The 24,842-nt window shown below is 40.5% G+C and overlaps 2 protein-coding genes across 2 annotated transcripts; one reads left to right on the forward strand and one right to left on the reverse strand.

The window, feature by feature from the left end:
• Positions 1-6,377: 6,377 nt before the first annotated feature.
• Positions 6,378-12,276, reverse strand: LOC134182110 (hemicentin-1-like). The gene is made up of 18 exons (XM_062649450.1): positions 11,945-12,276; positions 11,605-11,892; positions 10,450-10,574; positions 10,219-10,387; positions 9,843-10,154; positions 9,482-9,775; positions 9,252-9,422; positions 9,117-9,185; positions 8,979-9,035; positions 8,419-8,475; positions 8,275-8,334; positions 8,122-8,193; positions 7,959-8,015; positions 7,815-7,874; positions 7,665-7,736; positions 7,481-7,537; positions 7,335-7,412; positions 6,378-7,264 (listed from the first exon to the last, which is right to left on the reverse strand). Exons 1-18 carry the CDS (start codon positions 12,027-12,029, stop codon positions 6,525-6,527), a joined length of 2,823 nt encoding a protein of 940 aa, XP_062505434.1. The 5' UTR covers positions 12,030-12,276; the 3' UTR covers positions 6,378-6,524.
• Positions 12,277-15,854: 3,578 nt separating this feature from the next.
• On the forward strand, positions 15,855-17,018 carry LOC134181758 (glycine, alanine and asparagine-rich protein-like). The gene has a single exon (XM_062649024.1). The coding sequence runs from the start codon at positions 15,855-15,857 to the stop codon at positions 17,016-17,018; it is 1,164 nt and encodes a 387-aa protein (XP_062505008.1).
• The last annotated feature ends 7,824 nt before the right edge of the window (positions 17,019-24,842 follow it).

Raw genomic sequence — 24,842 nt, forward strand, 5'->3', positions numbered from 1 at the left:
CCACGGTCTTTCAGGCCAATGCCAAGATGGCAATGGCACTTCGGGTGCTTTATCTCGCGTGGTCTGACACACTGGACAACACTTTACCTTACTACTATGGCTTGATCGAGTCCAGGCCACCAAACGTAACTCCTTCTCTAAACTCTTGGTTCGTGTTATCCATGCGACACTTATGCGGATCCTGCAACACTTGCTCACGATATCGTGGTGGTATAACTACGCAGATGCCCCAAGAATACATACTTGCTCCACTGACAGTTCATGTCTTCGACTCCAGAATGGCTTGAGCTCTTCTTTGTCTACGTACTTTCGCCACCCATTCATAATCATCTTGTATACCCTTCACAGTATAGGATTTTTTCTAGTGGCCGTTGCAACATATGTAGCGGTGACTTGTAGTTCCCTCGTCATTGTAAACTGCAAAACGTCTTCTCCCGAATCTGATTGTTTCACTTGTTCTGTAAGTTGTAGTCTTGACAACGCGTCTGCGGATCCCATGTTATATCCTTTCCTGTATACAATACCTATGTTTGCCCGGACAGCGTCAATGCCCATCTCTGCAGTCGTGCTGCGGCTAATGTCGGTATTCCAGTTTTGGGACCTAGTATGGTGAATAACGGTTTGTGGTTCGTTTCTAATGTAAATTTTCTTCGCCAAAGATGCTGGTGAAACTTCTTGACACCGAAAATCAGAGCCAGCGCCTCTCTTTCTGCTTTCACGTAATTCTTTTTTGTATAAGTCATTTTTCTTGTTGCATAAGCTATGGGTTTCTCCACTCTTTCCTCTGTCTGATGTAATAATACCGCTTCCAAGCCATATGCTGACGCACCACACGCCAATTTCGCTAGCTTGATTGCATCAAAATAGAACAGATGAGGTGCTTTTTAGAATCATCTTCTAACTTTTTTGAAGAGCGACTTCACATTTGTCATTCCAGTGCCACTTTTTTCTCTTGAGTTTATCCAAAGGTTGTAAAACAGTTGCTGCATTCAGTAAAAATTTCATATAATACCGAAACAACCTTAAATAGCTGCTCAGCTCAGTTTACTCCCAGGTGTTGCTGCCTCCTGTAACGCATTCACCTTTACTCCTGTGGGATGCAAACCCCTGGCGTCTTGTATATGCCCAAGATACTCAACCTGATTCTGAAAGAAGTTGCATTTATCTTCCTTCAGTCGTACTCCTGCTTTATCCAACCTATTTAGAACCTCTTCCAAAAGTCGGAAGTGCTCTTTTTCTGACCTTACCATGATGATGATATTATCAAGATAACAGGCATCTCCCTGGAGTCCAGCTAACAACTCTTCCATCACTCGTTGAAAAATTGATGTTGCTGATCTTAGTCCATAGTGTAGTCTGTTTGGTTTGTACAATCCTTGATGTGTGTTGATTGTTAGAAAATCCTTGGACTGCTCATCCAACTCCATTTAACTGTATTCATGGGAAAGATTCAGTTTAATAAAATAACATGAGATTGTGGAGATACAGCGCAAGCAACTTTATAATGCAGTACTACCGAAAGAACTCAAGTTGCTCGGCAAATATTAGCCTCGCCCAGACGCAGTGCTAATTGATTGCATTTTGAGATGCCATGCTGTGCTAATTCAATTGCAAATGAATTTCACTATTTTTGCAAGAAACATGCCCTTTCTTGAAAGTCTCGCAGATCTGATTTGATGTGCGTTCAAAGTCTTTGGTTGCCACGTACATCTCAAAAAGCAACTGCAGTGCAACTCAAAAGTTATTTTTCAAGTTAAAGTGAAAGACCTATGTGTATATAAACTAGAAAAAAATAAAATTAACTTTTAGCTCGTTTTCAGAGAATGAGAGAAGTCCCGAACTACCGCAATACTATTTCCGGAATATACCGTTGTTAGCACAATTATGTCAGTAGAGGCAGAGTAGCACTATCATTCATATTAATTAGTAGAAAAAGTGGTTTAGAAACGGCATGTTGGAGCGACTTTGCTCCCCGCATGGATTTGGAAATCGTTCAGAGGATTCGCGGTTGTCGGATTCTTCGTTGACCGAAGTGCCGAAGAATGCGGGAGAGCACTGTCTCGACATCATGTATCATCTTAACGCAGCAGAAGACAAGACTTTGGATATTCTGAATCGTACATGTTTGAGCCACTTGCTGACAGTCCATGTACGATGAATTTCCTTCATCTGCTGATGTTGACCAACGCAGTGAACATATGTGTGTCAGATTTGGCGTGCAAAAGCGGAAGTTGACGATAGCTGAAATTTTTCCATTAGCTAGTTTTGATTGCGGTTACTAACTATGGGTACTGTGCAAAAGAGTGTGTTTCAACAATATCCCAGAAGTTCTCTACAGAATGGACAGAATACGACGGCAGTTTGCAGTGCGTAACGTAGATCACCCTGATTTTCCTTCCAACTGTCTTGACGTAACTGTACTGCAATAAGCCAAAGTACTATCAGTATTGCCAAGAACATGGAACGAGAGCGCTACCGCGTATGCACATGAGTACATACGTAACTCATCATCACAATCAATGTTGCACTGTCACTTTCGCTGTCCGAAGACATGACATTTTGTGAATGTTCAAGCCTCTCTCGTTCGATAGAAACAAAAGCTTATTTCAACAACTGAAGGTGAAACGATTACTTACTTTGTCCTTTTTGGTGATCAACAAGCAACTGCGCTTACTGCAGCTCTCTTCCTCTCTCTCACTTCTCGAAGACAAGCTTGGAGATCTTCTTCTTTCGTGGCGGTTGCGGTGTGAAGGTACTTCCTGAATCAGTGTGCGGTACGAAAACCTTTGGTAATGGAACGGACTTTAATCTTCTCCTTTTGCTGCCGAGTCCAAAGTTTTGAAACAACTCGGGCTCTTTCTCAAAACACTGTTCTTCGAAGTGACAGCTGCAAACTCCATTGGGTTCTGTTGTTTGTCAAACTTGTTTTCCCAAATTTTTACGAAGCTGTGGATTTTGTAAACCGAAGTACACTAAGTCTAGCCTGACTAATGTCGTTGCATCCTGCTGCGGAAGAACGCCGCAAAATACTCAAGTATAATCACAACAATGGATAGGGTACATCCTATGATGTCAACGTGCATATCCGCCCCATTCCAAAAATGGAAAATGGAGGGAAATTTTAACTGCTTTCTTCTCTCAGCACATTCGCAAAGAAATCTAATCATTATATTAAATAAAATGTTTGTAGATACAGTATATTTTACTTACATTTTTGCACTGTAGTTGCCCTTTACGGCTCGTTCACAATGAATGAATAAAAGAAAGAATGATAGATTTCAGTCGCACCTAAAAGGTACATTTCCCTCTTGGGCAAACATAAAACAACTAAGACGTAAGACGTACATCTAACAGACTACAAAATACACCAGCTACGACAGACTGCACAAACTATGCAGCGTAACAGCCTTAATAGTTGCAGACTTAATAGCAAATAGATGGTTCCCAATAAGTAATTTTTGTTGGAGGACCGGTTTTTGCTCCTACGAATGGTCTCCAGGACCATACTTGGTCCTGTATTGTCGTAAGGGGTCCCTTTTCTTGGCCCTAACTCCATGACGCCTGCCATAATTTATTAATTCAGCAGAGAGTCAGTTATATGTATACTATTATCGGGGATTTACAGATTTAATGAAGCACAACAGTGCAAACCCTTTGCATGCCATAGCCAAGCCAGTGTTTATGGCTGGTGCCTAAATTGTGGCCCTAAACGGTCCATGGTGCCACTTAACAATTAATTAACCTCTAAAAATACCCGGTAACGTACAAATAGTCAACAGCTAATTAAACTTACTGAGTAGCCGGTTTTAGTATTGCTATGCAATTATGAAGCAGTTCATAATTGTACACACAGGAAAATCAAATCTCCGTAATACATTAATAAACTCTCCGGATGTGGATGCAGACATGTCGTTCAAACGACAATTTTTATCTGACCAAGATTGCACGGTGCTGATTGTTCTCATAAGATGTCAGACATCAAATAACCGGTTTGTACACGAAATTGGTGGTTGTTTTATAGCAGCAATAAAGGCACTTTTGCTAGTAAGATCAATCAAATGTTGCAGCTCGAGAGGGGCTTTTCTACTTAAAACGTTAATTTTGTCAACCAAAACATTCATTTGCATTGGGATTTAGAACTCTGTGTTTAGGCATAACTATGTAACCCAATTGTACCAGGAAATTTGCGTGATTGATAATTTACAAAAAGACAGAGACAGCAGACAGACCGACCGACAGACAGACAGACAGACAGACAGACAGACAGACAGACAGACAGACAGACAGACAGACAGACAGATAGACAGACGGACAGATTGATAGAAAAGATAAAAAGATTGTCTCAAGATACAGCAACATAAACATAAATTGATGTAGGTAGAATCAAGCCCTATTGGCTTGGGTAGTATTTAGTTGGTTTGCTTAGATAGTGTATAATAGTTCAATTCTTGAAATATATTACCGTAAGACAGACAGACAGACAGACAGAATCGACAAAAATAATATAGTACATTACAGTATATTAGTAGGAACACATTATGTATTTCATTAATTGCATTTAAATTAAATATTTTTAAAATTTAGATTAATTCTTTATTGATAAAAATTGTTGGTTTCAGTAGAATTTGCGTACAATTGACTCAAAGACAAAAACTTTATATTTCTATTTCTATGATATTTGCATTCTTAGCTATTGTATATGTTCCATCGATTTACTGCAGCTACTTGGCCTGCTGACTTTATGCTGCAGTATACGTATATCTTGAAAACAATAAAGAGTTAATAACTGAGACTTATTGTAGAGTTTTTAAAACTTTACCGATAGCGGAGAGACCATCCCAATTTGCATGCACATACTTTGCATTCTTTCCATACTGGCTAGTGTATTATAGGTGCCAAAATGGCCGTAGAAATACTTCTTGTTCAAAAACAAACTTACGTATGTCGACTATTTGCATGTACTCTTGGTTTATAGGTAGGTGATTACACCGTGTTGCGTAGAGAAATTATTACTACACCGTGCTGCGTAGAGAAACATCACATTCAACGTAATAAAGCAGACTGTTGTAGCACGGGCAACTATACCATGTGCACGACACTACTCGCACGTGACAGAAACGCTTGCAAAACTAGTATGGCTACTTTCCCGTATCGCAAAAATTTACTATAGCAAATAAAACTCCGCAGGTACGGTTAACTAAAGAATGCTTCAGTTCGACCACATCGCAGCCAGTGAGCGACGCCAAAGTTATTACACTGTTAGCTGATTGTGACGATCAGTACATGTACCTTGAATATGCTGTAAGCCGTAGAGCACAATCAAGAGCTTGAAAATCGTTTCAGAATCACTGGTAATCATTGCCGACTGCTTAGATTAGAACAATTGTTTGCAGGTCAGGTGACTCCTATTCACCATTACGTAATGTGTGCATCCTAGAGTCCCATATTGTTTACATAATGTGGCTGCAGAAGGCTGGACGCTTCGCTTTGTGCAAGAATTTTAGGATCAACGTAACGAAATTCAGCGGGATTTGAGTGTCAATGGAGTGCGTTTCTGTTTGTAATTTATTCGGTTATCAAATACAGCTAGGGAAAACGGATTAAATAGAAAAATTGCTAAAGTGTCTCTAGCCCTGCTTCTCTTCATGTGCTTCTTGAATTTTTTAGCAGAAAGTCTTGTAAAATCCGTTCTGCCAGATGTTCTGGTATCAAAATACATCAATTAATGCTGAACTTGTAATTCTATAAACATTTTGAAGAACTGCGCAGCTTGAATGCGCAGCGTAGTGCGCAGCAGAAATAGCGAGGTCCTGCGATTGAGTTTATTAGCGGAAAGTGTTCTTGCATACGGATGAGTGCTTCATAACCTGTTAGAACGCGATCGAAAACAGCGTCCACTGCCTTTATCGCTAAGGAATCTCACAAAACGCCAATTCTCTCAAATGTTGTCAGACGGAAATAAATCGCACAAAACGAATGTCAGTCTATGTACTGCATGAAAGTAGCATGACAGTTTCCACCGCTCTTAGAGCGACAGAAACAACGGAGAGACCATTTGTGGAAACATTGTGACGTCAGTAAGGTTCACGTGATTTGATGGCGAGCAAATATGCTTCACTTGGCAGCCGAAATTCTTGAAACAGCCCTGTCAGTTTTTGTGTTTATAAAGGTTATGAACGTACGTCTGTCCGGTTGCTTTGAGATATCGCCCAGATACCCAACTTGTTTAGTAGAGATTTCTCATTAGCGGAGCTAAGGCGAAGCCAGCAGCTAGCGCATATCTCTAATATATTCCTTTAAAATGAATTATTTTCATAACTTACTGAAAGCATTGTTTGCAATCAATGTGAGTTGCACACGCGTACACACATGGCAAAAGTAATGCAATATTGATTGAAATCCATATGTCGTATTCATCTCGCATCTAACGTTACACAACAAACACATCTAGAACAACAACTCAAATCAGACTTCGTCGGAAAAGTAACAATCCAACACAACAATTCTGGTACACCGTGTAGTAATCAACAATCACTAGTATCTTCATATATTGGGCACGGTGCTTCGTAATCGTCTTCCAAATTGTTGTTTTCACGCCTAGTTTCAATGTAGGCAGTGTTCTCTTCTTGTTTGACCAATCCAAGACTTGTTGTCATGTATGCACAGTTTTCGTCTACACTATGTATTGCTGTAACAGGATTTGTTGCAATGTATGCCGGGTTCTCTTCTCCTGTGCCTTTGGCAGAGCTTGTTCCCTTGTATGCAAAGATTTTGTTTGCAGTATCCACTGCGGAGCTTGGTGTCAGGTATGCCGGGGTTTCTTGCACATAGAATTTTACAGGTCTTGTTTCAATATAAGCAGGATTTTCTTCAGCATCGTCCATTGCAGGGCTTGTTGCTATATATGCAGGGTTCTCCTCAATGCTTTGATTGATAGATCGAGATGGATTTCTTTTCTGCACTTTATTACCTGAGTGTCCATGGCTATGAGCCTGACTGCAGAGAAGAAATTTCAAGCTAATTGACTCCTTTTCTTCTTTCCCCTTTTTGCTCATACTTGATTTCTGTTTTGGACTCTTGTCATTCGCTCTATTTCTAAGCACGATTGCCGACGTATTGTCTTTCCTGGCAGAGCTCGGTATTTTTTGTTTATTCCGGCGCCAAATAATATAGAAAACAATTCCAGAAAGAATACCAGCTGTGATCACTATCGTTGTCAGAGATATCCCTGCAACAGCACCTTGAGACAGTTCTTGTTTACTGTCTAAAGTTTGAAAAGAAGTTAATAAAATAATTTCAAACGTTTAGAATACAATAACATATTTATCAATTACCATATGTTGTCTTTATTGAGATTCGACTACTAATATGAACCGAACTATGTGAAGGATCGATAGTAGTGGTATTGTCTTCTGTGACATGTCAAGAAATTTTATAGTTTTCTAAATTCAAAATTTCAGTATTTAACAAAATAACTTACTCCTTGTCGTCTGAGAAATTTGAGTTGATTTTTTTGTGTGCGTCGATACTTTAATATCTGTAAAACGACAATTATATAACATCTTCAGTTTCAATTGTAATGGTGGGTTTAAATTAAAAATTGTTAGTATAGACAAATAACGTTGTAACATATCAAAACTCTTCGAAAAGGTTTATCGACTTACTTGCTAACGTTGCACCGGGAGTAGATATGTAAGCAGACGTCTGTGCTGGAGCAGGAGTAGTTATATAGTCATCTGGAATAATAAGACCTTTTCATTTTTAACGTTTGACAATAAACTAAGAATATCTTTTGCAATTAAATAACAGAATACTTGTAGTTTGATGAGGACTTTGAGTTGATGTCTTTGTTGTCGTGGGTGCTGTTGTTGTTTCTGTAAACAATCATTATAGACATTGATATAACTGCATAAGCAATTGCTTAGATCTTAATTAAGACGTTTTAGATATCAGCGTACTTGTCTTTTCATGAGTGCTTTGAGTTGTCATCCACGTTGTAGCGGGTGCTGTGGGTGCTAATGTACAACAAAATTTATAGAAAACCGTATAACTCATTTAAATATATATATATATATATACATATATATTGCTTAATCTCTTTGAAAATGTTTATCGACTTACTTGCTAACGTTGCACCGGTAGTAGATATGTAAGCAGACTTCTGTGATGGAGCAGGATTAGTTATATAGTCATCTGGAATAATAATATAATATTTACATTTTTAACGTTTGACAATAAACTAAACATATCTTTTACAATTAAATAACAAAATACTTGTAGTTTGATGAAGATTTTGAGTTGATGTCTTTGTTGTCGTGGGTGCTGTTGTTGTTTCTGTAAACAATCATTATAGACATTGATATAACTGAATGAGCAATTGCTTAGATATTAATTAATGTGTTTTAGATATCAACTTACTTGTCTTTTCATTAGTGCTTTGAGTTGTCATCCACGTTGTCGCGGTTGCTGAGGGTGCTAATGCACAACACAATTTATAGAAAACCTTATAACTCATTTGTATATATATATATATATATATATATATATATATATATATATATATATATTGGTGAAACTCTTCGTATTTTTTGCTTTTTCTCTTCTGCTATCAACCCTCTTCAATTATGTCTGTTTCTACAGTCAGTTTGTCTCTGATGTTGTCAATGATTTATGTAATATTACTCTTCTTCTGCGTCTGTGCATGGTCAGCTTTGTGACAACTGCTTTTGATTTTTTAGATCATGTTACTGTTTCTCTACCTTTAGACCGTCTACATCAAAGTTTTGTTAACTTTAAAATGTGGTCACTCACAAACTGCTTTTTGGGATGCTATGTGTACGCATTTCATTGCACAGTTCCAACCATAGAGCAGTTATAAAGGGAAAAATGTAATATATATATATATAATTTTTACTTATATATTTTTATACATCATTTCCTAAAACTTGAAATATTTATAATTGGGAAACATCTTATACTTGTGGTTTTTTGGTCGCTCTGAGGTGACATCCAAGTTGTCGTGACTGCTTCTGTAGCTTTTGCATATATAGTAAAATGACAGTAGTTACAATGCTGCTTGTAAAATTGATAATTAGAAATATTTATAATTAGAAAACCTCTTATACTTGTTGTTTTATTGTTGATTTCAGTTGACATCCAAGTTGTCATGACTGATGCTGTAGCTTCTGTATATATATTACATTAAAAGTATATATAATACTGCTTGTAAAATGACATAGTTTGATGGATACCATAGAACGGACCGGAATTGTTTGCTTGACATGTTTGTGTGTAGACTGATTGTCCTTTGCATCTTGGTTGGCTCTTTATGCATTGCCGCTGTACAAGTATGATACCAGGTTCTGAACCACAAGATACACTGCATTGCGACCCCCTGTTAGAGTCTATCCATCCATCCTTTACTATAATATAAAGTCACATACAAATTTGACGTAAAAGGATAGCCTTCAATATTTTCCACCTTTAGAAGTCACTGTAATACTTGCAGTTCCTGTTCCAGCATCATTAATAGCAGTGCAGTTGTAAATGTCACCAGTTTGGATAATCGAGTTGGTTTTTAGTATCAGATAACTCGTAAAATGGCCGTCAACAATTTCATGCTTATCGGACTGGTTGTTTATAGTCATTCCGTTTTTGTACCAAACAAAGGATGGTTGGGGATACACGAGAGCAGATTGGCAAACAATTGTTCTATTGTCAGTAAAACTTTTCGAGACATCGTTTGTAGCTGTGATCACTGTGTTGTTTGGTGGAACTGAAATGACGTGAATTGTCAACCACGGTTAGCACTCAGTATAGTAAAATATATTGCAGCTACTGACCTTGAACGTCAATTATTGTAAACAGAGAGGTGTTGTCAACATTCTCTCTAATTTCGTATATTCCGCCGTCTGCTTCGGTCACATTTAAAATTGTAAATGAAATTTCATTTGTTTTTTGCACCAGAAAGGTTCGGTTATTGGTTGACGTATTTATGTAGACGCCATTTTTATAAACGCTAACTAGAGTATTATTTCCTCGTGTACTCGACGCGTATCGTCTGCATGATCGGCAGAAAATATTAATGTCAACATGTCCGAATATGTTAACATTTGGATGGACTGTTAACTGCGAATTGTATAGGACACCACTGTCTAAAACATGTGGAGAAAGAATTAGGCATATGAAATATTGAACACATATTGCACTCTTACGTACAGATATAATTATTTGCTGATAGCGTAGCTGGAACCGACTCTGCTTGCCCCAGTGAATTGTTGGCATAGCAAGAGTAGTTCCCAAAATCAGAGATAAACACATTCCTTATTATTAGCCATCTCCTTCCCTTTCTAAAGTAAGTTCTTGTTAGTTCGATTGGTACTCCATCCTAAAAGCAAGCAAAATACGGATACTTTTACAGTGTTATCAATGACTAAAATGTGCTTAAACCTTTTTCCAATTGACATCAGGCTCTGGAATCCCGTAAATTTCGCACCAAAATGCCGCATTTTGAAAGCGTTCGAGGAAAGGTTCGAAGTGAATACTGGCAGGATGACGAACTACAACTGGTGCAACTAAAATAACATAAGAATTAGTCTCAATTACACCGTTTCTAATAACTACCAAAATCAACTAATGAAAATAAAATGTATATCCGTGTATGTTTGATGGACTTTACTGTGCACAATGCAAACTGAATGACTTTGAGTAATAGTAAACAAAAACTTTTGTAGATCTTAGTAAGTGAGTAGGAATGTGTGACCACGCCAATTCATATGTGCGGCTTCCCTGTGTTGTGTGTGTGTGTGTGTGTGTGTGTGTGTGTGTGTGTGTGTGTGTGTGTGTGTGTGTGTGTGTGTGTGTGTGTGTGTGTGTGTGTGTGTGTGTGTGTGTGTGTGTGTTATGTGCTTGACCCTATAATACCAAGACCTTATTTGGATTGTTGCTTCAAATCGGCCCGAAATGTGGTCAAAAGGATGTAGAGAAACATATTAAGAAGAGCTAGACTTTGAGACATTCAAGTACAGAAGGAGGAATGGTAGGTAACTTAGATGAGGCTGTGAGGTGGACAGAGGGGTGGAGTGCTTTGTGTCGAAATGTTAGTAACGTTGGAGAGAGAGAATGGACGTACGTGCTCCGGTAACAGTCAGAGATTTTATGTGTGAGGTGTGCACGAGCAAAGATTAGGACCTCTAGAAGACAGAGAGTCATAAGGTATGACCAAAGTGTGGAAGAGAGAAAGAAACCTCTACTTCGTGAAGGCAAACGTGACCGTGTGACGGTAGTTATTAAACTGGACCGGACCCTTGTGTCTGTAGTGTGCATATATATATGCATGTGTGTGGGTGCATGTGTGTGTGTGTGTGTGTGTGTGTGTGTGTGTGTGTGTGTGTGTGTGTGTGTGTGTGTGTGTGTGTGTGTGTGTGTGTAATTTAGGTGTGTCTAAAAGTATGCGCAAGTGTGTCTGTGTCTGTGTATGTGTCTGTGTATGTGTGTACGTGCAGGGGTGTGTGTTCAGTTAGCATATCAATATCAAATGTATTTGCAGCTTTCGTTTGATGTACATAAACAACATGTAAACACAGTGTTAGCAGTTTAAAATACCATAAACTGATACAAGAAAGCTGCGATGTATTGTTCCCAAGTAGTTTCCTGCTTCACACGTATACAAGCCAGCATCTAATTCCTTTGCACGAGGGTAGAAAAGCTCATTACCATTGTGCTTCAATATAAACGACATTTTCCTTTGGGAAATTGGAAAACCATCCTTTTTCCATAAAATCTTTGGTTTGGGTATTGCAATAGCATTACATAGTAATGCGACATTGTTGCCTTTAATAGATGTTATACGCAAGAAGTTACCTCTATCATCTAAAAATCTTGGAACTACACCTAAAGAAAGATCAAATTTGGTTTTATTGTGTTGAAATTTCCATTGACTTACCTTTATATATAACCCAAGTTAACAAAAATCCTTGCCCAGTCACTGAATGGTCACTTGTGAATGTTATCGAAAGCGAATTTTCCATGATAAGGTCATCAGGAATAACATTACCACTGTATGATTTCACATGTTGAAGATTTCTCTCATTTTCTTTGCGTTTGTAGATGGAAACTGTGTCGATACCTCTTTCCAAGTCTAACAATTTAAATGATAGGACGACTGTAGAGTTAGGAGACACGTCAACATTCCAAATGCTATTTTCGTAATTTCTGTAACCGATTGGGAATCCAGGTGAAGATATTGTTCCGTTACTAAAGGAAACCGTTCCACCGCATGGCTCTAGATAAAAAAAAATTAGTGCTGTATTGGTTGTCTCGTCGCAAAATTTATTGTTATCTTAGTTCACTTTCTGCATCCCTATTTAAGCAAATTATTGCTTATTTGTATTAATCCAACAATATCAAATTTATTATTGGTGCTTTATGTTATTTAGTTATTTGCGTTGGGATGTTTTACTTTAATAGTACAGTATAACGATCAATATTATATACATATATATTAAATTAAATTAAAATGTACCCAAAATAAATTTTATCATTAAATATATAATCATTATAGCATTATTTATTTTCAAGATAAAAGATTTTTCAGATCTAGATTAGGAATCATCAAAATCTTGCACAGTGTGATGAGCGCTCATTTTACCCAAGGAAGCTAACCAAATGTGTAGCGTATTTGTAATTCTACTGTAGGTTGTGGTAAATTTGGCAGTTGATATCCGCTACAAGATGACAAGTGCATGTGACACTGAATCTCATTCTCGGAAAAGCAGCTCAAGGCTCCTCCTTTCTCATGCGATCCCATTCGTTGGTCAGAATCTGCCTTATATAACATTCTTTTATTGCAGAAGTCTAACTTGTGTAGCAAGAACAGACTGTGTTATGTTAAAAATTCGCATTTAATTTATTGCCGCTTTGACCTACAACTGAATGACGTTTACAACAGCGTTTCCCAAACACTATTCTTAAAATGAAACGTTTTAGACAGGCGAGTTGTCTTTTCCGTTCCTGGTAAAATCACGATCATGCACGAGTATATACATTTGCTTGTTCTGCATAGTCAAACAGACATGAGTGTGCTAACAAGGACAATATGGGCAGGGGAAACTCCACCCATTTGTAGGATGTCAGTTGTCACTATTGATTCCTAACGAATACATAATTACCAAACGCTTCAGTTAGACTCCCTTTTCAGAATTAATAAAAATCAATCATGAAATCTAAATTTTACGGTTAAGTTTTACTAGTTTTTAATCGGATATGATTTAGTATGCGCGTATTGGTTGTCTACAATATTTACGTGTGCAGACGTTCTTGCATAGTGAATAATATATTTTACCTGAGCAGTTGTATCCCGTCCACTGAGGAGCACATTGGCAAGCGGTACAGGCATCTATAACCGTGCCACCATTGAAGCACACAAGAGTGCAACCTGACAAGTAATATAAGCAAACAAGCAAATAAATTAATATTGTGTCCTCTGTCAAAAAGATTAAACGACAAAACAGTAATGGCTAGAAGACTACACACTTCATACATGATTAAATTCATATTTATAACGATTTTTTAAATCTTCAATCTAATATTTTTTAAAAATTAATTAACTTAATACATCAATATTAATTAATTACAAACAATCATTATTTAATTTTGAAGACGAATTATAGTTAGAAAATGTACAGCTGCATTATGAATGTCTTTGTATCCTAAACTGGTTTGTGCTTACATATGTTTTCATTCTAGCAGGTCAAAGCGTTTTGATATTGACAGATCACTCTTAATCGCTTCCAACTGATCATGTTTAACATTACTAAAATATTTTACTTGATATTTCAAACTTTAAAATTTTACTGTGAGACATTTTATTATGTATTCTGCAGATTTAACTTAGCTGTAAATAAAAGTGCTCTCAATTTTAAATATAATAATAATAAAATTATGTTAATTTGTGTTAAAATAGTAGAGGCTTATAATTTAATATGGTGTACATAGCTGCTTTGATAACAAGACATCAGACCTTGTCTGTCTTTATGGCCACACCCAGCAATATTGAATTCCCATTACACACCTAAGTGTCTATAGGTAGCAAGGACAATAATAACCTTACGGTCTAGTCGATCTGTAAACCTTATCAGACTACTTATGTTTAGATAAACTGCTTTCAAAATGCTACTGTACCCTCAGTTTCAGCAAATTGCATTACCGATTCTGAACAAAAAGTGTGTTTTGTGTAGAAACGGCTATTAACGTAGGTAAACATAAAGTACCTTGAATACTCAGTAAGCCATAAAGTACAATCAAGAACGTGAGACACGCTTGCAAAGGTTTGTAGACCATCTCCCAACGCTGGCTTCAAACACCAGACGAACTCGTGATTTCCTTTTGAGTCGAGAAGCCCGTATGATATTTATGAAATATAAGAAACAAGATTGTTTAGCTACACTAGACGAGATGCAATCACTGTCTGCCGTAATGTACTAAGTCATAAAAATTGCTGGATCGTCCTTTCGTCTTCCAATCTATTGTTTCTTTAGATCACGGAAAAGAGAACAACAGAGTGACAGACAAACGCAAATTAGCGCCTTCAAAGTGTTAGTAACGACTCGATCTCTCTCTTCCTTGCTATTAAATAATATTGTTCAAAAATGGCTTTTGTTATCAACTTTTGATCCGTACTGCTGTTGCCTCGTATACAGTACTCTGGGATCAAATAGAAACTCTTTACGTTAATATGCCTAAATATTAAGACACAATCATGCTATTGCTATAATTCAAACCACTTCATTACCCTTACACCCATCAAGACTGAGTCAGTCAATTATTTCATTTTAATCATCAGTCAGTATCTTAGGTTAGTCTATCTGACTGGCTCGTTGGCTTGGGGCCGGGTCATTGAGCTCCACCATTGATTTGCACCTGCTTGCGTTCAAGTAGTTGTGACTGCTGTTGCTGCTTCTGTAATACAAAAAATGTACTGTTAAACCGCGTAGTTAAAGACATACCGTCAGACGGACAGAAAAAGTTTTGCTGACATGTTTGGATTTACTGTAATCATCTAGCTCTGCTCTCGATGCATTTTCTTGTTAGAAGTTTGATACCAGGTTCTAAACCACAAGTTATCTCTATTGCAACCCTCTGTTAATTAATTAAACGCTATCCACCTATCCTTCACTATGATAAGAGCTCACATACAAAATTTTCGTAAATTGATAACCTTGAGTATTTTATGCCTTCAGCGATCACTAGTACCCTCAAACTTGCGGTAGTCTATCTTTCCAGCGGGATTTATAGCGGTGCAGATTAAAATTCGGTTGATTATTCCCGACAAGACCTAACAATCGAAAAACATGAATTACACTCTTTCTGTAAATGATATTTTCATAAACGTTGTCCGCATCAGATTAACGAATCGTTTATGGTTTTGTGTTTTCCATGCACAAGAAATTGCGAATACTGCTTTGTGAGCTAAGGGTCCGGCGCACTTCTGAACGTGACAGATATAGTAAACCACCATTCCCAGAGCTATATACGGGAAATTATTCCAACAACATATTTTTGTAAGTGAGTTGCTCAGTCATATATAGAGTTTTTACAAAGCTTTATATTATTAATTAATAAAATATAAAAGATACTCACTAAAAGTTTTAAATTACTCTTCTACATGTTTGCCATCTTGAAACCCTAGGTTAAGTTAGACGTACTACCATCATAGTATCCCACGCAATGAAATCAAGAAGGCATGTGTCCACAGAACACCAATTTCTTTTATTCCTTGCATTTCATATCAAATTTACTTTACTTGTTGCTGCTCTGTCTAAAATCTGCTTTAGAGTTAAGAGAAGGTTATTGCGATGTTCAGAAAAGTGTGCGAGATGGAGGCGGAGACGGAGACGGAGACGGGGACGGAGACGGGGACGGAGGCGGAGGCGGAGGCGGAGGCGGAGGCGGAGGCGGAGGCGGAGGCGGAGACGGAGGCGGAGACGGAGGCGGAGACGGAGGCGGAGACGGAGGCGGAGACGGAGGCGGAGACGGAGGCGGAGACGGAGGCGGAGACGGAGGCGGAGACGGAGGCGGAGACGGAGGCGGAGACGGAGGCGGAGACGGAGGCGGAGACGGAGGCGGAGACGGAGGCGGAGACGGAGGCGGAGACGGAGGCGGAGACGGAGGCGGAGACGGAGGCGGAGACGGAGGCGGAGACGGAGGCGGAGACGGAGGCGGAGACGGAGGCGGAGACGGAGGCGGAGACGGAGGCGGAGACGAAGGCGGAGACGAAGGCGGAGACGAAGGCGGAGACGAAGGCGGAGACGAAGGCGGAGACGAAGGCGGAGACGAAGGCGGAGACGGAGGCGGAGACGGAGGCGGAGACGGAGACGGAGACGGAGGCGGAGACGGAGGCGGAGACGGGACGGAGACGGGACGGAGACGGAGACGGAGACGGGGACGGAGGCGGAGACGGAGGCGGAGGCGGAGGCGGAGGCGGAGGCGGAGGCGGAGGCGGAGGCGGAGGCGGAGGCGGAGGCGGAGGCGGAGGCGGAGGCGGAGGCGGAGGCGGAGGCGGAGGCGGAGGCGGAGGCGGAGGCGGAGGCGGAGGCGGAGGCGGAGGCGGAGGCGGAGGCGGAGGCGGAGGCGGAGGCGGAGGCGGAGGCGGAGGCGGAGGCGGAGGCGGAGGCGGAGGCGGAGGCGGAGGCGGAGGCGGAGGCGGAGACGGAGGCGGAGACGGAGACGGAGACGTGGACAGGGACGAAAACGGAGATGTGGACGGGGACGAAAACGGAGACGTGGACGGGGACGAAAACGGAGACGGGGACGGGGACGGAGACGGAGACGAAGACGGAGACGGGGACGAAAACGAAGACGTGGACGGGGACGAAACTGAGACGGGGACGAGGACGAAGACGGAAACGGAGACGGGGACGGAGGCGGAGACGGGACGGAGACGGAGACGGAGACGGAGGCGGAGACGGAGGCGAAGACGTGAACGGGGACGAAAACGGAGACGGGGACGGGGACGGTGACGGAGCTGGAGCTGGAGACGGAGACGGAGACGGAGACGGAGACGGAGACGGAGACGGAGACGGAGACGGAGACGGAGACGGAGACGGAGACGGAGACGGAGACGGAGACGGAGACGGAGACGGAGACGGAGACGGAGACGGAGACGGAGACGGAGACGAAGACGGAGACGGAGACGGAGACAAACAGAGACGGAAACAGATACAGATAGACCAAAGACTATCATAACCAATTATACTCAGAGCATTTCTTGGAGCAGTTCGAAAAGCTGCCGGTCTATGTACAGCCAGGCTCTGTTATCGTGCTTGATAACGCTCCTTACCCCAACTTTGTATTAAAAATAGTTTTAACAAAATTAAGCAGAAAATATGTAGGAGTGGCTTACAAGCACGAGAATTATTTTTAGGGAAAAAGACCTCAAGAAAGATGTTTTTACAAAAATCCAATTGTCGGTGCCAAACAGGAATTTGTTCGTCCGAATCTAGCCGTTATCCGAACACATACAGATATGGGACTCTACTGATTCGTGTCAGTCTCGAAATACCAGACAAGAAAGCGCGCAAAGCGCACAAATTCTAGTCTGGGCCAAAGCGATACTAAAATGATTTCCAAAGTACTTATTAAAAAGTGATGCTAGATGGTAGTTTTACCTAGATCAACATATGGTTTGTAAATGCAATGAGATCTCACGGACGAAAAAAGACGTCGGCCGTGTTTGCGAAGATATCTTGGTGTACGGGAAGAAACAACGACTCTTTAGATTCTTTTGCAGACCGCTAGCTAGTCTAAACGCTCGACTAGCGAGACCACCGCTCAACCAGTTGTCAAAGGTGATGTTCCACGGACGCTGCTAGGCATTTCCTTTCACCAAAAGATCGAAGAACTAAAGCTGAAACTAAAAATAAGATGTGTGCGTGCACCAGAGTCCTTATTACGGCTATCAGCGTTAGTGCACCTAACATAACCAATTACTGCTAGACAAATGAAAATTTACAACCGACATTCAGGTTCTAAGACGATGATTGGCTCCGAAATAATTTAGTACCTTACTTGTCCAGACTAAAAAATGCTTCCCGAAAAGAGACTCCTGCCATGATTACCAACAAAGAATACCGCTACTAAACGACACTCACGAGACTAATTGTATTATTTAGTCATTGTTGTCAGTCTCGTCGTCTCTTATAATTAGGAGGATCTCTTCACTGTCTGAAGAGTCATCCGCACCTACTAATGTAATGTATTAATATAATAGTTTTACGTCTTAGTGCACCTTAGCATATCAGTGGTTGTATAAACAACACTTACTTATAGTACATCAGTTTTTTTACCTGCAATCGCCTTGTGTAAAACATTGGTGGCAGGAGTAGGATTTTAGAATGCAACGTGATGCGCCTCAGGCTTTTGAAGAAACTGGAAATTACTTTCCTTTCTGGACAGTATTATTTTTTGGACAGCACTTAAGGGCTTTGAGGGTAAGAAAAAGGCACTGGCTCTAGCATCCCGATTAGAAGAGGCGGCCTTTGAGAACTATCAACGTCATCAGAGTGAGGAAAAGCAAGATTTTGATGTTATTTGTGCTTACACTCTAAAGAAGGAGTTCCTCTGTGGGTCAATAGATAGGCGGCTCGCGGTGTAGGAGTTGCGCGGCAGAAACTGGAAACAATTCGAAGAACCACTAGCAGCGTTCGCTCACGACATTGACAGGTTAGTACGGCTAGCGTATTCGAAGTTTGATAGTGGGTCCGCGATTACTTTGGCCAGAGACGCTTTTCTAGATAAACTACCAAGAGAATTCCAAATCCTGTTGAGAAGAGACAAGACTAATAACGCTGAAGGTGTCAAAGAATTAGCAGAAGAAGTCAACCAACTTCGATTAGCCGGAATTTCGTCAGTAAGACCGTCACCGGCAAATGCAAGTCTAGTCAATCAAAGCAGTTTACCGCTTTACCAGTCAATCAAGTTTCCAGATGTGACATGGAAATCTACAACGATATGTCATCTACTCGTCAGACAGTTACCGTTTTTGGCAACGACAGTTTAGACACCCAAGCGACAGTGCAATCGATGCGTGGTCGCGGTTAGAAGTGGACACCTAGAAGGAAGTATCAGCAACCTCAAGATCCAATGCTTAAGAAGAAATGTTATATTTGTGGTGATATTAACCACCTCCGGTCCATTTGCCCTCATTTTCATGATTGTCATCGATGTTTGAGACTGGGTCATGTTGCCCGAAACTGTACTGCTGCATCTTCTGCATCAAAGAGAGGAGGTCAGATCACTAATTTAGCCACAGCTCTTCACAGTCAAATTATGGTTACCGCTAATATTGATCAACAACCTCTTTCTTTTTTGGTGGATACAAGAGCAGACATCAGCTTGATACCACTTGATGTTGTTCAGATGAACCACATGACAGTTAAAAGGAATATTGTTCGCCAACCAATAATGGTTGATGGTACTACCTGACAATGTGAGGGAACTGTAGTTACGTCGTTTCAGTTGGGATCTCATAAGGTATACAGTTCATTTTTCGTTGTGAAAGGAATCGACTGTGGGGTTTTGAGCACTGATATTCTGTTGACTCTTGAGGTCCAGATAGATGTCGCTAATAGAAAGTTTCCCTGAAAGGGAAAGAAGTGACAACATTCTAACCAGTCAAATCAGAACCAACAAGGTCTGAAGTGCGTTAGTTAAAGTTTGTTCGGGTATATTCGCCAAGCAGTGTAATAGTCGGGCCTATTTGGGGAAATATACACCATTTGGGGAAATATACACTCCAATGTTACTAGTGAACGGACAGGAATTTTAGAAGTAGTTGATGAGTTATCTGAACGTTCACGAGTTTTGGGATGTGCTCCCTGTTGTGTTGGAGGAAAAGGAAGAGATTTTCCGGTGAGGGTTATGAATGTCTGCACAGAACCTGTAGTCTATACTACTATATAAAATCGGCGGTGTTGTGTGTGTGTGTGTGTGTGTGTGTGTGTGTGTGTGTGTGTGTGTGTGTGTGTGTGTGTGTGTGTGTGTGTGTGTGTTGTAAGTTCGATAGCTGGCTAGACCGGATCACCCACGAGGCTAAAATTTGGGGTACAGGCGTAAATCTACATGGGTATGAACATGGGGAGGGTGTCGTCGTTTTCCAGCTTTTTCAGTCGGGTCCCCTTTTGGGGGTGCATCGTAGAACTACATGATAGTGCTGTTCGTCGTTCAGAAAGTAAACGGCATACTTCTGATAGACTCAATTGGAAGGATGTACCGTTACGTAAACTCAATCTTCTAGGGTAGCTCTGTTTTCTCATAACTAAGAGTGCAATGCTCACTTTCAATATCCATTGCTTGTTCACATGCCATTGTTACGTCACAATGCTATAAATATTCAGCAGTCTCATCAGACTGCGTCATCTGAGCAAGATTTAGTTGATTTGTTTATTTTAAACATCGAACTACATCTACAGCAAAAAGATAAGAGTTCTGAAAAGAAATATTGTTCAGTGAATGTAGGTAGGTTGGAAACGTACTGAGTATATTCTATAATATCCCAAGAGGACCCGCCTCTACTCGCGCGCTTTAGATAACATCAAATTACGTCCAGAGCAAAGACGTAGAAGTGTACTTAGTAATGGTCAGTGCGTATAGATTGGAAACGTGCAGAGTATATTGTAAAATATCCCAGGTGGACCCGCCTCCACTCGCAAGCGAATTACTCTGCAACGGCTCATCGGACCTCCACCAAATTAAGCTGACCTCGGACGGTATGCTTGGAGCGTTTCGTTTATTCACCGGCGACGTAGGATATCTAGGTATTTAGAAATACGCCTACCTTTGGTTTTCCCGAGTACGCTCGCCGAATACCTGTCACATTCGTTACTGCAGCAACGTCTTCGAAGTTATAACATCCAATGGGACTGTTGAAATGGCTCCGAGAAGACTCACTGAAAAGACGTGTGACTGCGTTCGCACTGAATCCAACCTACACGTTTCCTGCACCGAGCGCTACACTGGGAGTGTGAACACATCACAAACAGAGAGCAAACAGTGCGCTAAATCGTGCATGCCTGCATGTCAAGCTGCTGCATGTATCCTATGGCTGAGTAAGAAACTGCACGTGACTTTCAAGTTTCTATTGCGCAGATTTATATCTCTGAACGGAAAAGTCGCTGCAACTTTCTCGGAATGGAACACTTGGTTAAGTTTTCATTTGTCTTCAACGGGATATTAACTAATTAGCACATTCCAGTTTATTCGAACACACGCCCACATCAGTTATTTGAACTGAATCCACACAGGGAGTGTGTCGATTTCTAGCAAAAAAATTGCACATGGCGTGTCTACACATGCTCAAACTGAGTCTTCCGTCATAACACTACAGTACTCTGTCCGTACGCAGGACGGGTCATGCATCTTAATACATAAAGGACAGATTTGGCGAAATTTACTGAGGCAACTGCGTTGGATGGGGTGGATCGAAGACCAGTTGGAAAGAGTACCAATATTTACAACCCAATGGTTGACATAGATCTGGGTGAGTCACTGCGTTCTGATGAGAACTAACATTTGGAGAATCTTCTAAAACGTCATCGGGACGTGTTCTCTTATCCAGGCAGTGAAGGGTATTCAGAAGATGTTGAAATACGATTCCGCATTCTACTAAAACTTCAATAGCTTGCCGCCCTCGAAATCTACCTACAAGATGGAAAGCTGAGGTTGAAGATGAAGTGAGACGATACAGCAAGATGGGATAATTTGACCATCTACTTCTGGACTTGCGGCACCTATATGTCCAGTTAGAAAGAGTGATGGGAGTCTTCATTTATGTGCAGACTACAGACAGTTAAATTGTAAAACTAAAGACACAGCAATACCACCTGGGAATTTTCAAGAGGTGTTTAAGTCACTGTCGGGAGCAAATTTTTTTAGCATCTTGGACTTGGCAAGATGATATTTTCAAGTACCAATCTTGGAAAAGGCTAAGAAAAGGACAGCGTTCCGGACACCTTCGGGTTTGTATGAATTCAACAGAAGGCCGTTTGGGTTGAAGGGAGCTCCAACAACGTTTTGTCGAATGATGTCACTAGTTCTGTGACATTAAACACCAATTCAGCTAGTCCTCTGTATGGATGATATCTGTATAGTTTCAGATACATTTCAATTACATTTGGATCGGTTGGAACAAGCATTGTCAACTCTTCACAAACACGGACTTCGACTTACTGCGAAGAAATGATGTCAATTTATTACAACTCAGGCAACATTCTGTGGATTTCATATTAGAGCGGAAGGAATTAACCCTGATCTACGGAAGGCTGCAGCTATTGAAAGAATACCTACACCTACTACTGCCAAGGAGGTGAAGGTTTTCTTGGGCATCACTTGTTTTTATCGTCGATTTATTCCACAGTATGCTAAATTTGCAGCACTCTTGACATCTATGTTAGCTGGAGAACAGAAAGTTTAGAGGTTAACTCATTGTCTTGATGCATTTATTGCTTTGAAGCAAAACTTGTCTACAGCAGCGATCTTGGCTCATCGTATGGCAGATAAACCTTTGTTTTGACTACAGATATATCAATTGTAGGGATTGGTGCAGAACTGGCACAAGAAAGTTCAAAAGTACTACGATTGCATATTTTAGTAGATCTTTATCTAAGACAGAGAGACGATACTCTACATGTGATAGAGAATTTCTTGCAGTCGTTACGGCAACTAGTCACTTTCGACACCATTTGTTAGGAACAAACTTTTTGCTGCGGACTGATCATTTTCCACTCCATTATGGTATCTATCTACTGCCAAAGACCCATGCGGTCGTCGTGCAAGGTGGATAGCGGAATTACAAGAATACTGTTCACTCCTAAATACATAAAAGGAGATCGAAATAGAGTGGCGGATGCTCTCAGTCGAATTGGATTTGGCAATGGCGAAGAACAGTTTACTCAGGAAGACAATATAACAAGTCCCGCGTCATTGTTTACGCCTCGGGAAAGCTCACCGAAATTTGTATGTTGAGCGATTGTTGGACAACAAACACTTTCGGGGACTTCCAGTGGAGAGATCTTGTGCTATCAGCGGCATCTAGCCATGTTAGTAGGGATTAATCGAAGCAATTGAGTTTGGATCATCCAGAAAACTACAATTACAATGTTTACTACGGGAGAAGGTAACGCTTTCAAAAGATGGAGTATTTATTACATAGAACATCATCTCAAGAGCATTCGCAGATTGTCGTACCTATTGCTCTGATACCTGAAGTACTTCGGCTAGCGCATAATAATGCTTTCTCAGGACATCAAGGTGTCAAGAAGACATTGACTCGGATATTGGATTGATTTTGGTGGAGCACTGTAAACAGAGATGTAATGGATTACACTAAATCTTGTCATACATGTTGGGAAAGGATGCCAGCACATCAAAGAGCGCGAGCTCCATTGAAAGAGCGCCCTATAGCAGAGAAACCGTTTGAGAGAGTCGAAATAGACATTAAAGGATCGTTACCTCGAAACGACAAGAGATCACAATTTATCTTAGTTATTCAGGATGCATTTTTCAAATATGTGGAATTGTGCCCATTGCAACGACAGGCAACAGAAGAAGTAAGTTGCAAGATTCAAGAATGGATTGCTAGATATGGACTGCCAGAAGTAGTTCATTCCGACAATGGAACATGTTTCAGAAGTCGAGCTTTTGAGCAATTTGGTAGTCAACATGGAATACGACATACTAAGTCAATGGCATATCACCCCCAAGCTAATGGTGCGGTAGAATGTTTTGATAGGACATTGGAAGAAATGCTGGCAACGGCGATGGATTCTAACGATACGACATAGCAAAACCATTTGACACAAGTCCAACTGGCCTATAATACGTCGTATCATGAGTCGATTGGAAACATCCCATATAGAGTTATTTTCAAAGAGATGCCTAGGACGTTGTTACAAGCTGCAGCAGATTCTGTGTGCAGGATAACAGGACACAAGATGACGTCACCAATGGCTTATGTAGAGAACAGTTTGACATCTGTTCCTAATATATACCAAAAGATAAAGAAAAACTACAGTCATAGATCAAATGAAAGACAAAGACAGTACAACAAATCAAAGTTGCACTTCACTCCATACAGTGTTGGAGATCTAGTGTGGATTACACGTCCTAGTGGAGGGAAACAAGTATCTCGCTCTTTCTGTCCACGATGGATGGGACCCTATAAATTTTTTAAAAATATATTCGACGTAGATACAGGGTTCGTCGACCATATAGGAGGAAGGATGTGACTCTCCATCATGATACAATAAAACCATATGTACAACGTAACTTGCGTTTTAAAGATATTAGAATAGATGTAAACTAACAGAGGGATCTTTTGGATACTAAAACAAATGTAAAGCAACAGAGAGAGATATTCTCAGATATTTCCACAGACTCTGAGGAGAGTTACCTGATCCCGTTGAATCAGATTCTAATTCACGTACTGAAGCTCCGCAAGTTCTTAGAAGATCTCAACATCAAATATCTCGCCCAAAATATTTGAATGATAAAATTGTAGACTTGTACTTTAGCCCTTCGTTTGAGGGGAGTGATCATGTAATATGTAGTAATATAATATTTTTACGTCTTAGTGCACGTTAGCATATCAGTCGTTATATAACACATCGCTTATTTACAATACATCAGTCTTTTTACCTGTAATCGCCGTGTGTACCACAATAATTCTAGCCAATTACTGCTAAAACAATCAAATTTACAACCGACATTCCGGTTCTAAGACGCTGATTGCCTTAGAAGGCTATTTCCGAAATCATTTTAGTACAGTACCGTTCTTGTTCAGACTAGTA

This window comes from Corticium candelabrum, chromosome 7 (genome assembly GCF_963422355.1).
Source record: "Corticium candelabrum chromosome 7, ooCorCand1.1, whole genome shotgun sequence".
Lineage (NCBI taxonomy): Eukaryota > Metazoa > Porifera > Homoscleromorpha > Homosclerophorida > Plakinidae > Corticium > Corticium candelabrum.